Below are 15,235 nucleotides of genomic sequence, written 5' to 3'. Positions count from 1 at the left end.
GGAATACCTAAAAATGAGTTTTCAGCCTGCTGAAGCTGCAAAAGAGGACTACTTCCATGCCAAACAGCATTAGCTGCAATGCAAGACAGGGCTAATGGATTCCACAACCGAAGGATCAGATCTAAGCTCTGCAGTCCAGTCAATTCAGTTGTGAATACTGGTGGACAATTAAATAACTCACTGGAGGAGGCTCCACAAATATCTCCAACTTCAATGATAGGGGAGTCCGACACACTGGGCAACAATCTTCAGCCAGAAGTGCCAAGTGGTTGATTCATCTCAGCCACCTCCAGTGGTCACCAGTATCATTCATGCCAATATTTGGACAGCTCGATTAACCTTTCTCACATTTTTTCATGTTTAATAACATCTTTCACTCCTTTCCCCTCACTGCCTCCACCTACATTACACTGTGATCTCCTTATAACCACACAGCTTAATTTTCCACTAAGCTTTGTGTCATGAGCAATTTTGAATTCATTATTCTTCATGCCCTCATCTAATACAGTTCATATAGTTTGGAAATAACTAAGAGACATTGATCCTTCAAATGTTAGGTACTTAGAACCTGCCAACCTAGCAGTGGCCCATTCCTTTCTGTTTTCTGCAAGTTAACCAATTCTACATCCATGACTAATAACAAAAACAGAAATTGCTGGAAAAGCTCAGCAGGTCTGGCAGCATCCGTGAAGAGAAATCAGAGTTAATGTTTCAGGTCCAGTGTCCCTTCCTCAGAACTGATGGTAGCTAGGAAAATGTTGGTTTATATGCAGAAGATAGGGTGGGGAGAGGGGGTAAGGAATAAACGATAGGTGGGGATAGAGCCCAAAGACAGAGAAGGACAGTTGGACAGACAAATGAGATGATAACCTTCAGGCTGGGAGGGTGAATAGCTGTTAATGGAAACTATTAGTGACTAACAATAGGTAGTGTGTACTGGCAGGCTATGTGATAACAAGGCATGGTGTGTGGGGTAGGGGGCTAAGACATGGGAGAGCACAAACCCTAAAATGATTGAACTCGATATTGAGTCCAGAGGCCTGCAGGGTCCCCAAGCGGAAAATGGGGTGTTGTTCTTCCAGCTCGCGATGAGCTTTGCTGGAACATTGCAGCAAGCCAGAGAGAGAGATTTTGACCAGGGAATAGGGTGGTGCATTAAAGTGGTAGGCAACAGGTAGTTCAGGGTCTTTTTTGCGAGCAGAACGTAGATGTTCTGCGAAGCAGTCACTCAGTCTACACTTTGTTTCTCCAATGTAGGGGAGACCACGTTGTGAGCAGCGAATGCACTGGACTAGATTCTGGGAAACGGAGGTAAAGTGCTGCTTCCCCTGGAAGGTATATTTGGACCCTTGGATTCTGCGGAGGGAGGTGGTAAATAGGCAGGTGTTACATCTTCAGCGGTTGCAGGGGAACTGTGTCATGGGACTATAGGGGCTTTTGGGAGTGAAGGAAGAGTGGACCAGGATATCTTAGAGGGAACGATCCCTGAAGAAGGCAGACAAGGGAGGGGAGGGGAATATGTGTCTGGTGGTGGCATCTCACTGGAGGTGGTGGGAATGGCGTCTGATGATTTTCTGGATGTGGATGCTGGTGGGATGGTAGGTAAGGACAAGGGGAACCCTATAGCTGTTGTCGGAGGGAAGAGAAGCGGTGAGGGCGGAAGTGAGGGAGATGCGTCAGACCTGGTTGAGGGCTCTGTCGACAACAGTGCTAGGGAATCCTCGGTTGAGGAAGAAGGTGGGCATTTCGGAGGCTCCCTTGTCGAAGTTGGCCTAATCTGAACATATGCAATGGAGACAGAGGAACTTAGAGAATGCAGTGGAGTCTTTACAGGAAGAAGGGTGCGAGGATGTATAGTCCAGGTAGTTGTGGGAGTCAGTGGGTTTATAGTGGACATTTGTGGCCAAACTATCCCCAGAAATGGAAACAGAGATGTCAAGGAAGGGAAGGGAGGAGTCAGAGATGGACCAGGTGAAAGTGAGGGAAGGGTGGAAATTGGAAGCGAAAAATTAGTCCATGACTAATTTATCACCCTCAACCCATGACGCTTAATCTTGTGCAATTATCTTCTGTGCATCATCTTTCCAAATGCCTTTTGAAAATTTCGGTTTGGCTACTTTACTTTTGGAATTCTTAATTGCATTTTATGCACCTTAAAATGATACCGACACCGCACATTAGTCACATTTATAGCCACACTCATCTCTCATCAAAACACAAGATCACCCAGATCACCGCATAAGTCACATTACCAGTCATTAAAAATCCCAAAAAGATGTGACTATTGCTCTGCACTTCCCACAATATTTGACCCAAACCTGCTATAAAAATAACTGGATCAATTATAATTAATTCAGTAACCTTAGCTGTTGCAGTTAACTTATTTTAATCATCACGGTCCTTTCAAATCTAACATTCCTTTTAAAAGATCCTCCCTATGGTGGCTTATGCAATATACCATGCAGTAAAACAAATGGTGATTTCACACTGAATTAGTTTAAAAAAATGTCATAGCCTCAACATGGCTTTAATTATATCTCTAATTTCTCACTCTCAGTTTTCTTTGATTTGATGGACAACCTGAAGATAGAAAGCTCTTTCAGTACCTGAATCCCAGTTGCCTACAAACAACTTGAGCATTCTGCTCTGTCCATCCATCATCACAGACAGTTCCCCACTGGCCACCGTAATACACCTCAAGTCGTCCTTCATGGCTGCCCTCTCCTCCAACCAGGCGCACAGCACCATCTGAACAATACAAAGGGCTGTAGTCAGGATATCTGATACACTATAAAAAAATCAAAGCGTCCAGTTGTTTCTAAGTGTAACTTAATTAAATAGAAAAGTAAAATTTGTTTAAACTTATGCTAATAATTATTAGTTTAAGATAACTGTAGTTCAACGCTTGATATTAAAATACTACAAGCAAATTCATGCAGTGCTGTCAATTACAAAACTGTAATTTTCTCCTCTATGAAACAAGAATTGTTGCAGTTTATGCGTTTCATTACTTCAGTCTGAGAGGTCTCCAAATGACCATTGGAAACAGATGCTGCAAGCATATAGGGCCTATCTATTACATTTGAGAACTTTTATTACTTAGTTTTTGGACAATTGATGCCGTGCATATTTTTGATGAATAAAACTCAAGCACATCTATTCCCTCTCCACTGACTACGCAAGAACAAAAATAAGAGCAACTGCACCTTTCCAATTCAAACACACAGGAGAAACACTATAAATAATCTGGCATTGTGTACTGAGAATCAGAATGCGCCTCTACATTAACTCATTCTGAAAGCTGCTCAGGGACTGTTCCTCTCAGAACCCTCAGTTTCTCCTTTTGAAAGTGCAAAGTACAGGAATAAAACCGAGTTTATAAAACATCAGTCTCAAATCTTCCGAACTTTTTTCAGTCTTACTGTGCAGAAATCAAGGAAAAATCTGTAGGATGCTGAGGCACAATTTTCCCTCATTACCATTAAAACTTTATTATTGTACCATAGTTATTGATTTTGTTCCTTAATCTATACCAAAAATGTTATAATTTACTAATTGAAATGAAGCTTTAGACTGCTGTACAATGCCGTACCTGTTCACTGCGATATACACTTACTACAATTAATTAAGGTAAAAATTGTTTGATCTTCTCTACTTACTTCTGACAGGATTGCAGGAAACACCTGCATCTTCCTTGTGCCCACAGTTGTGGTCACCCCACAAGCTCTTGGGACACTGGTCTATAGATAGTTCATTCCCTGTGCACTGCACATCATCCAGTAATATCGGACCAGAACCTTCTCCAAAATAGGCCAGTGGCTGTGCCTTGGCTGAACTACTGTGGGGTGGAGGGAAAAAATGGCAAATAAACATTTAAAACCCATGCCGTGTTTCACTATTAGTTTTATCTGCTACCAGTTACCCTGTGGGACAACAGAACATTACAGTCATGGATCAACTTCTGCTGGTCTCCATTCTAATCATACAGCTGTTAATACAAACCTAAAGACTGCGATCCATTTTGGATGTAGAATTGGTGTAAACTGAGACAGTGAGGAAGTACTGAGGACATCAAGGAGCTGTTCCAAGCAAAAAAATGCATCTGAGGTTAGAAGATTGTGGTCAAATGCAAGCTTTTGAAATTGTGCCACGTATTGTATTATAGAACATACTGATGGAGATCCAATGTGTTGTGCTGTATTCGCACGCCTGATTGGAAGCCCTTGATCTCAGATATGCTGCGAATAGAAAGGGATAAACAAATGCCACAAACTTCACTATCTACATTGATAAAAGATTAACAGGCTGGACATTCACATTGGGCTTTCCTTTGAACTGACTTACAGAGTACAATTATGGAAAACCTATCACCAGGTTATCGCCTATCACCCCAAAGGGTTATCTGCTTCTCCTCTCAGTTAGAAAGGGTTCTGTGCCATTGAAGGGCTATAGAGTTTTGCCATCGCTCCAGGATCTCCCACTAGTAGTTCCCAGCATCCTTCAGATCGAAAGCAGTGACAGTGCTATATACATTATTTTTGGAGACATCCCTGCAGTTATTGTAGGAATCTGAGAGAACACCTGGGAATTTCATGGAATTTTAGTGTAAGAAAATCAAGAAAAGAATTATATTAAAAATTGGAAATATCATCTCATAAAATATTATGGCACCTGCAGAAAAATAATATCTTATGTTTAGGTCTGACAGGTCTATAAAAGATACAAACTATTGTGTAGATTCACTGCTGTTATCATGTGGCATAATTGAAATCAGCACTGGGTATTATTAGATTTTACAATCACCCATGTTCAACACCATAGTAGGAACTGAAGATAAATCGTTCACTGATTCTGCTCTATAAATATTATTTCATGATGTTTTCCATCTCAAAACTACCTGTCTAAATGAAAGGGCTTTCATTGGAAACAAGTGATCATTCATCCACCAGACAACACTAGAATCATGCAGCATAAGACAGTGGAGTATTCTTAGACAGTAATGCATCAGAGAGATTCAGACAGCACTATGAAATAAAATAACAAATGTTTGAGTGGGTCTGACAGCATCAATGGACAGAGAACAAAAGTTCAACATTTCATCTCTGGAATTAGCATTCTGATGCAAGGTCATGGACCTGACAATACCCATTCTGCTTCTTCCCCCACCGATGCTGCCAGATCTGCTGAGTATTTGTTTCTTGAACGTTTTTTGCTATTGGAAGTATTTTGCTTTTGACATATTTGATTAGTTTGGCTTTAAGTGTTTTACGGCTCCAGAGATTGTTTGACCCTTCAAGAACAGCTTCTTCCCCACAATTATCAGACTTACAAACAGACCTTTCATATATTAGAGTTGACCTTTCTCTATACCTTCTCTGTAGCTGCAACACTATATTCTGTATTTTATTCTATTACCCTGATATATACTTAGGTAAGTTATGATTTGTCTGGATAGCACTCAAAACAATACTTCTCACTGTATCTTGGTACATATGACAACAATAAATCAAATCAAATCAAATCCAATCAAATCATATCAATTACAACTTTTGCTTCGGCTCTCTGTCTAAGGCAGGGCCACAGTACCACAGCCTCTACCACAGAATGGGCAAGGAGGCAGGCCCCAAATCCACCCGAGTCAAAACGGTTAAACCAATCCTTTGCTTTTGGCATCAAGATGGCGATGTCAGCCATCTACTCAACTGCGCAGTCACTCCCTCCCCTAACCCCATCAAAGGAGTCTGAGTGGTTGGGGTAACATACCCTTTTAAATATATGTTGTAGCTATGAATGATGATGTAGAGACTCCAATTTTCTTTCTATCACTTGCCGGACCTAGAACTTTTCCTCCAGGTTTTTCAAGTGGATGCTCAATTTTGCTTTGCTGTGTAATAAACACACCTTTTTAAACCACCAGGTCCCAAAACAGGCCTTGAACGGAGAGCTTCTGGCTCAAAAATAGGGATACTATGAATGTGCTGCAAGACCTCCTATTACTCTTAATAACTTCAATAACTCCCACCCACTGTAAACCTATAATTCTACACAACACACATTTAGAAGAGATGTAAGCTGAACTGACATCCAAACCTAATTAGCCCTCAAGTTGTTTCAAACTGATATAAATTTGTCTCAGTACGTAATTTTACAACTTCAAAACATGTTTAGCTATATCTTACTGTTTTTTGACTCAGTGACTTTTGACTTAATGCATTGAGTCGATGTGAAAGATTCTTGCCATGAGGCAGAGTGGGTTTTCTTGTGAATCTAGCCAAACCCATTGCATGAATTGCTATTTCTGCCCAATAGCGTGCACTTCATCTGATTTCCACCCCATTGTACCACACACCGTTCCTGGAACAACTCGTAATTGATCAAATATCCTGGAATCGAACAACATTCCTGTTGCAGACACCATTCTTAAAAGACTGTTAATCACCATCAACTGAAAACTTGCCACTGCCCAGCAAGAATCCTGTGACACTGTTTAGAGGAAGCAGTGGCATAATCATATTATCACTGGACTTGTAATCCAGAGACCTAATCTATTGCTCTGGGACAGTGGTTCAAATCTAACATTGGTAGCTGGTGACATATGAATCAATGAAAAGTGGGAATTAAAAGCTAGCACAACAGTGACTATATAACCACTACTGATTGTTGCAAAACCCCATCTCATTCACTAATATCCTTTAGGGAAGGAAATACACTATCCTTACCTGGTCTGTCCTACCTTCAACACCAGGTGCAAAAGCAGGATCTTAACAGGCCCTAGCAAGCTAGTCAGTTCAAGCTGCAATAAATACTGGCCCAACCAGCAACATCCACATCCCATGAACAGACAGCAGGTTTGCAAGGCAGAGTGACACCAATATCGGGCGTTCAATCCCTGTACCGGCTCAGGTTCCTATGAAGGACTCTTCTTCTCAGCCTCTCCCCTCACCTGAGGCATGATAACCCGCAGGTTAAATCACCACATGTTGTTTCTCTCTAATAAGAGTGCAGACCCATAGTCCAGTAGGACCACAGCAACTTTACCTTTCCCTTTTAAGAATTTAATACATTCTATGAGATTGCGTCTCATTTTTCTAAACACCAGAACCTCAACCTTTCTTCCTAAGAAAGCCTCACTATCCCAGGAAACCGTCTGCTGCTCTCCCTCTTTGGCAAGCATATCCTTCCTTAGGCAAGGGGACAAGAACTGCACAAGCTACCCCACGTGCCATTTGTGTCCAATGCTCCATGTGATTGAAACAAAATGTCTTGGCAACAGCACTCAGATCCTTTTCGAATGAAGGTTAACATATCATTTGTCATCTGAACAGACGTATTGGTGTCTAAAGTTCTGCCCATTTTTTGTTGGAGGGGGGGTACTTTTTGTCTTGTGTAAAACAGGCTTTTGGCAGGATTCCTACCAGAAAGAGGAAGCCCACTACTGTCAGAATAGAAAGGATGAAAATAAGGAAAGAATCCTTCAGAAGCATCAAATCTTTCTGATAAGACCACTTGCTCCAAACATTTTCTCAGTGTGATAGTTCCTGCTAGTCTACGGTGCACTATGAGCCCTTTTCTGTCAGTAAATGGAGTTAACTATGATGGTGGAGACTGGAAAATGAAAAAAGGTTCCTAAGCCTGTGATGTGGGTATCCATGACTTATATCTCAGTAGTTGGATAGGGAAGGGATTTATTTCCCACCAGATTTGTACACATTCCCCATGTTTACACCTCCTGAAATATCACCAAGCATACGTGGTCCTGGTCCCAGAATACTGGAGGGAAGTGAGCAAGAGATTGCAGAGGCACTTAGTATCACTTTCCAAAATATATGAACTGGAAATTGTTTTCAAAATGGGAAAAACAATTAGCTGGGACATTATCAATTATACAAATAAAAATTGTATAATATACAAATAAAAAGATTTGCTATCACCTTTTGTACACTATCACAGAGTCAAAATCTGCCCCATTGAATCTCCAGTCAAAATGTATATGTGAATTCTCAAAAGGAAATTGATAAAATGCCATATTACAGACTTAAGGCTGGAATTTCCTGTGGAACCTGATAGTTTTTATAGAGTTAAATTTAAAGAAAAGACCCTCCTTGGGGAGTACTCAGATGTATAGCTACTTTTTTCCTTTAAGGAAATATTTTTCCCAAGAATCATTAACTTCCATTCTGAACAGATGGAAAAGTTAAAAGATAAAACCCATATTTTCCTGAATGGAATTCACTGCCATTGCCTGTTCTGTTAAAGTATTCAGCTGACACAAGGGAATCAGAATTATACCATTACTTCAATGATATGTATATGTGTGTGTGTATGGTTTTAAAAAAAAATCAGTACCAAACATTTTTCTATTCATTTGCATTGTTAAACATTAGTGCTGTATGTGAGCGGTTATTTCATTCATTAGGAACTGACTAAACTGTGAACTATTCTTACCTCCATATGCACCAATCTTGAACCTTAGGGGCAAGTGGTTGAAAAGACAGCTCTGTATCTCACTCTGCTGCACACATGCCCTCCTATTGCTAAAGCTTAATTTATAATTCACAGGCACCATTCATGATCCACTTGATTATTCACATGATGTGGTTCAGTAAGGCAGGCCTCTGAGAATATCCTTCAACATCCCCCACCCTGTCCCCAAAGACAGAATCAACTACTGCTCCAGTGTGCAGCGCTCCTTTTAACAGATCAGCTGAGAACTGCTAAAACTCAACACAGAAACAAGGTCAGTTTCAAATTAGTCACAGCTGGGAGCTGAATTCACAAATCTCTGAGTTAATAATTCAGAAGCATCTGCTGCTGCAAACAATGTTTGAACAAACTCCCCAAGACAATTCATACATTGTCCCAAGGAATAGCAAACATGGGAACAAGGGCCATCAGTAGGCAGTTGATGCACAGACAGCACAGAAAGTTCCTGTATTACGCCTTCTGGTCGTCTTTCACTGCACAACATTTAATAACTGCTGTAACCTCTCTAACTTCAAATAACATGATCTTGCTAATGTCGATCTTGCTTTGTGCACCTCCTGTGCAACAGTAACCTTGTATGCCTCGCTCTGTCTGAGCACCCTATGATCTGTATGTCCTTGTTTACTACGATCTGCCTGTACTGTTCACAAAACAAAACCTTTCACTGTACTTAGGTACATGCCACGACAATAAATCAAATCAAATCAAATTAAATCAATGAAAAATAAACAGATTTCTTGTCAAATAAATAAAAGTGTGAAGAAAATGATGCTATTTTCCTACTACAAATGAAACTGGTCATTTAAACTCTTTAATTTAAACAAATGTATTTACATAGTGTTTATCATAATAAAAATGCCTCAAGATACTTACCAGGAGCTTAATCTGATAGAATCTGGAGTTGAGCCAGGTAAAGAAATTATAGGACAACAGCAAAAGGCTTGGTAAAAGGAATGGGGTTTATGGAGTAGCTTTCAAGAGGTTGCAGAGGTAGAGAGAACTGTTGAGAAAACCTACAATTTAAAGCCTCGGCAGTCAACAGACTCAAAATTGGGCATATTTATTAAAAATGGGAACAAAACGTTTCTCTACAAAGACCATTATTAGACATAGATTAATGAATCACAACCAATATTCTCAAAGCAAATTGATCCATGTCAGACCAGGTTGGGTCAAATCACTCAGCCTCCAATGAGCCCATAGCTTCAGCACCGTATGTGCCCTTTTGGGTTCATTCAGCTACAGTCATGGTGATGCCATGTTGGTGAGGGTGTTGGGGAACGGCCAGAATCTTTACAGATTTGGTAGATCATGATGTTAACCAGTGTGTAATACTGACTTAATTCCTTAGTGCTATTTTTTTGACCTGAACATTTCAGCCAAATCTTCTTCTCATTTCATGTAACAGTACACACATTCAATAGCGTGAAGGACCCCTTACCTTTGTGCTATTTAAAAGTATTATCAATTACTTTTTGATTAGTTGCTGATTGACTTCTCCTGGCTGCTACAAGATCAATTGAAGTGTTTGGTGATAAGACTGCTACTTAAAATTGGTGAGGTCTACAGGGAGTGATGTGCATGATGAACAACTTTGCTCTCACTTCAAGGCTACGGCTCAGAACACTTGTTTCCAGTTATGAGTGGTGTAGAGTCATCTGCTCTATCTGCAAATTCAACAATGAGATTGAGCACAGCCAATATAGGAGAATATGGTGCTCAAAGACAGGAGGGAAGGACAAGCAGAATAGCTATTAGTAGGATGCTATATCTACCCAAGGTCTTTGAGAAATAATTCTCTTGTCTCAACCCTACTGAGAAATGACATGAGATGTCACTGTTTTATGAAAGGTGAGTTGACTGAACACTGTCATCTTTTGCAGATAGACATACTGTGACCATCTGCTTGTGTGTGTCGCAATCCTTCTAGGCTGGAGCAGGTGAAATCCTTAACATCTCAACCGCTGCAGAAGTGACCTTGATGATCTAGCAGGAGAGCGGTATATATTGGACGATCACTTTCCAAAGAGAAGCGGGAGCTTTTCTGAAGAAGGTTCTAGGCCCGAAATGTCAGCCTTCCTGCTCCTCTGATGCTGCTTGGCCTGCTGTGTTCATCCAGCTCTACATCTTTTTATCTCAGATTCTCCAGCATCTGCAGTTCCTACTATCTCGGGAGCAACATGCTTGTGGCTTTACCAAGATAGCAGGCTTCATCGCGGTGCAGAATGTCACTAATTGCACACGTTTGCGAAATGCAGATATATGGACTGCAACTGCAAACAATTCCATTTGCTGGATGCACATTTGTTGTGTGATCATGCTAAGCACGTTATGCAACTGAATAGGAATGTTGATATAAAGGCAGAGATTGGCTACTAGCCGATAACAGCTATCTGCTAACTACTTGGATCCTAATTCCAATGCACATCTCAAACACACATAGGCAGCAGGAATATGATGAGAGTCACATGCCACTTGACACCTCATTGTTTGCTTAACAATGCTCCCACTTCTGGTACTCCAGTGGAAGTTGAGACACCAGCCATTAGAAGTGGGATTATGATTGGTTCTGCAAGTGCTTTCGTGGAGTTAGCCGTCCTTTCATGCTTGGAAGAATGGGCTCCAAGCCCTTCACTAATTCTCTGCCAAATTGATGTCAGACTCCTCCTTGCTCTTTACACTGACAACAAACTGTGAGCATAGACAATGCACCAAGTAAGTCAATGAGGCATCAGACTTTTCTATTGTCCCCACCTGACTCCCTGCGGCAAAATTCACCCCTGGTGAGCTGGCACCAGAACAATCTTTCTACCAGCCTTGCTGTAGGCCCCTCATGCCCAGTGTTTCACCCACACTGATCCCAAAATTAGGTTGCCTTATAAAATAAATGCATGTAAGTTGATGGCTAGAAACATGAGATTAATTGATGGTGTTTCATCTTTGTAAATCTCTGGGACATGGAGTAAATTTAAGGAGGAGATGGGCAGATTTTTAATTAGTAATGGGCTGAAGGGTTATGGGGAAGTTGCAGGAAATTGGAGCTGAGACTGTGATGAGATCAGCCATGATTCTATTAAATGACAGAGCAGGTTCAAGGGGCTGAATTGCCTACCCCTGCTCCTGGCCCTTATGTTCTTATGTTCTTCTTCCATTTCACACTCCTGCACTATTGCCTGGTCAAGTGGTTATTCTTGGATCTTTGAGAGGAGAAAGGCACAAGAGTATGATTGAGGTGAGAGGAGTGGCAAAAACAAGAGATGCATGATTAAATGATGTGCAGCTTGAGAATCTGAAATGGTGTACAATGAGAAGAAACTGGGATATGGGAGATACGAGTATACCATTAGATTCACCCATATGGTTCAGCCTTACAATTGGTAAGCACCACGTCCACAGTTATGATAAGGTCATGCAATATGCCTATCCCCATTGTTCAGGTGCTGGTCCCTTTGATTACATGCTATCTTGTCCTGCAAGATAGAGAAAAGTGTACTATTGAATGTGGTATAATGTTTAAGGTAATGTGGCTTTAATGGTTGAATATGTGGTGGGAATGTACAAGGTGTGAGATGTGGGTTTGAGGTTTGAGGTTTGCAGCAGTGTTAAGTGTGTGAGAGTGAAATGAAGCTATGCATGTGAAATATGAGTTACGATTTTGTGGAGATTGCCGATAGGTGAGCGATGGTGATGCAGTGAATTGAGTATGTGAGGTTAGTGGTGCATTTGGTAAGGAAACCTGACATTTGAAAATGCATCCATTAGCTTTAACCACTTGTGTGAGGTCAGTTAACTTCCTTGATGACTGCTGTGATAATACTATGGCTTTGTATTTTGTCCTTTTGTTTTATGAAGAAAGGTTGAGACAAAGGTCATGAACAGTCCGCTCAAAGCCAATAGAGTAAACAGCTTGAGAGTCCTTGGGACAATAGAAGCAGCCTGAATGGGCGGGGTCAAGGTCCCATAGAACCAGGACTTTCAGCAGTTGCTGGAGTCTTGAAGCTGGATGTGGAAATTTTTATCCCTCTCTTTGTTACAGCTCAAAGCTTAGGTTCTCTTCCTGCTGCTAGAATTGCATGTGAGACAATCTATTTTACTGAATTTGCCTTTGCCAAGGGCGTGTTTATGTGATGTTACTATAGTGGAGCAGTTAATTAGTAGCACTTTATAAGCATTTCTATGGAGTTAAGCCAATTATTTCCTTTTGTATTTATTTTGTCTGTATATTAACTGTAGCATAAAAATAAAGTCGAGTAGTTTGACCAATTGAATTGCATCTGGAACGTAACACCTGACACTTACCTTTGAAACAAGAAAAAGTTAGGGCCTAGACTACCTTCTAATATGTTTTGAAGGGGTTTGGTCGGGTCCATAGCACCGCATCCTGATGCTCAGGATTACACTCCTGGAATTAACCTCCTATTGTCTTGTCTGAGTTTATTTGGAGATCCTCCTGGTCTCCAGTGGGTAATGGACATCTCCCCTTCTATTCACCACCAGCGTCAAGGCTTCCAATGTTGTGTTAAAGAACAATGAAATCTGCTTTATGCCAAGCTGTAAAATTCCTATGTTTCCAAGTCAAAGTCACTTGGGCAATGCATTCCATCACCTTCTCCATCGAAAATGCACTTCCCTCTAAAAGGCTGCCCTTTTAAAAAACATGAGCTTGAATTCATTACAGCATCTGGTACTGTTAACTCAGACTTATAGACACTCAATAGAGTGCTTAATATTGCCTGCATGCTGTAATCATCTGGATGAGCAGGAAGCACAAAATTTGTTTGTTCCATCTTTCAAAACAACCAGGCAAGGCTTAATCATGCACTATGATCATAAAACCTGTTCCCAGCCTTATCCAATCGGTTTCTCCAAATATCAAAGTTCTGTGTAAATCAAAACATTTTAATACAATTATTGTTTGAACAAGGATTCAACTACAAAAATCTGCATTCATTTTGCACCTTTCATACAGAAAACAAAATCCCCAGTGCTTCACTAAGTTGCTGCTGAATAAAGAAAGATGAAAGATGGACAACGAAGTAGGTTTCAATAATGAGAAAGGTGGCAGAGCAAATGCATTTAAGGATGATATTCTGAAGAGTAGGATCTGTAGGCTGAAGAGATGGCCACAATGATTTGAAGAATGGGAGAGAGGCTGGGCCATTACAGTAAGTTAAAATGAGTGAAACGGATTGTTTGAAGGGGTTCTGGACTGCTTAGGATGTTGAAAAGCAGAGGAACAGAACAATGCTGGGATTTAAACATGAAAATAAAGTTGAGACTTTGGAGCAGTGGGCCTATTAGGAGCAGGAGACAGATGGATAAAACCTGGTTTTTATGACAAAGTGGAATTAGAGTTGGAAGCTCATTGTTAAGACTGGTGTATTGTGTGAAATGTATAAAACACTGCTGTGGATGCAGTATTAAAGGCATGAAAAAGTTACAAGCTGAATTTATTAAATGACACAGTGCTGACAGTGTATGGTTAAGTCGAGAAAATTGAAAATCCAGGGCTGTCAGCACTGGAGCAGAGAAGGTTAGTGGGGATTGAATAGGAATGTGGAAAGATTTGAGAGAATAAATAGTGTAAGATTATTTCCTCTGACCAGTGAATATCTCACAGGAATGTAAACTTGGGTTAATACCCAAAAGCTGAAAGTGGGATGTTAGGAGAACATTTGACCCTGAAACAGTTGAGTAGAATGCAAAATGTGTAACCACAAGTAGCCATTGAAACTGAATTATTTATCACAGTTGAGGAAGTTTCTTAAACACTTAAAGGTGAAAGATATTAAAGGATATAGCTGTGAAGCAAGAAAATTGGGCCAGACCGTTTACTGAGCTATTATCATTGCAAGGTAAATGGAAATGCTTTCATTGTTTTACAATCCACAATTCTTACATATGCTTCTTCGTCAGAATGAAACTGTTTGGACAGTACTTTTACAACATTACAGAGCATGAATAATGAGAACTACAGTTTTAGTTAAATACTGATTCTATCATACCTTTAGTGAGGGACATTCAGGTCAAAATGAAGAGTGTAATGGCAGAGATCAGTTTTGCCATGTGTTTTTCAACAGATAACTCCCAGCAGAGAGAAAGGAAAACTTTGGTGCATTAGCTGAAGGATGGATTACAGATGTCCCCCTAATTTTCACCACTTACATTTGTTAAAATTAATAAGAATAACTATGTAAACTGTGCAGCACAGTGGTTCAGTGGTTAGCACTGCTACCCCACAGCACCAGGGACCCATGTTCAATTCTGGCATTGGGTGACTGTCTGTGTGGAGTTTGCACATTCTCCCTGTGTCTGCGTGGGTTTCTGCTGGGTGCTCTGGTTTCCTCCCACAGTCCAAAGGTGTACAGGTTAGGTAGATTGGCCATGCTAAATTGCCCAGAGTCTCCAGGGGTGTGTAGGTTAGGTAGATTAGCCATGGGGAATACAGAGTTACAGGGATAGGGTGGGGGGGTGAGTCTGGGTGGGATGCTCTTCAGAGAGTATGTGTGGACTTGTTGGGCTGAATGGCCTGTTTCCCACTGTAGGGAAACTATGTGATCAGAGTATTAGGCAACAAATGGAGGAGACTATAAAAATTTAAATTGTTAAAGGGTATTTAGATGCAAGTTTGTGAACAAACGTAAGTGCCTTTTTAATGTAGTTTTCCAATCTTGGTTTAACCATTCAATATGAAGTAAAAGGCAAAGGTTTCCTTTGGGAAAACAAGGTGCAGGGCTGGATGAACACAGCA

General features: G+C 40.7%; 1 protein-coding gene across 1 annotated transcript in view; it reads right to left on the bottom strand.

Moving 5' to 3' along the window:
• The window catches only part of prss12 (serine protease 12), a 142,820-nt gene that overhangs the window by 49,101 nt on the left and 78,484 nt on the right, over positions 1 to 15,235 (bottom strand). Inside the window, exons 6-7 of the mRNA XM_048604917.1 lie at positions 3,660 to 3,838; positions 2,607 to 2,748 (exon numbers count right to left, since the gene is read on the bottom strand). Coding sequence (XP_048460874.1) covers positions 2,607 to 2,748; positions 3,660 to 3,838 — 321 coding nt within the window. The remainder of the gene's footprint in view (positions 1 to 2,606; positions 2,749 to 3,659; positions 3,839 to 15,235) is intronic.

This window comes from Rhincodon typus, chromosome 1 (genome assembly GCF_021869965.1).
Source record: "Rhincodon typus isolate 14 chromosome 1, sRhiTyp1.1, whole genome shotgun sequence".
Taxonomy (NCBI): domain Eukaryota; kingdom Metazoa; phylum Chordata; class Chondrichthyes; order Orectolobiformes; family Rhincodontidae; genus Rhincodon; species Rhincodon typus.
Note: the sequence above shows the minus strand (reverse complement) of the source record. Positions and strands in the feature narration are given on the sequence as shown.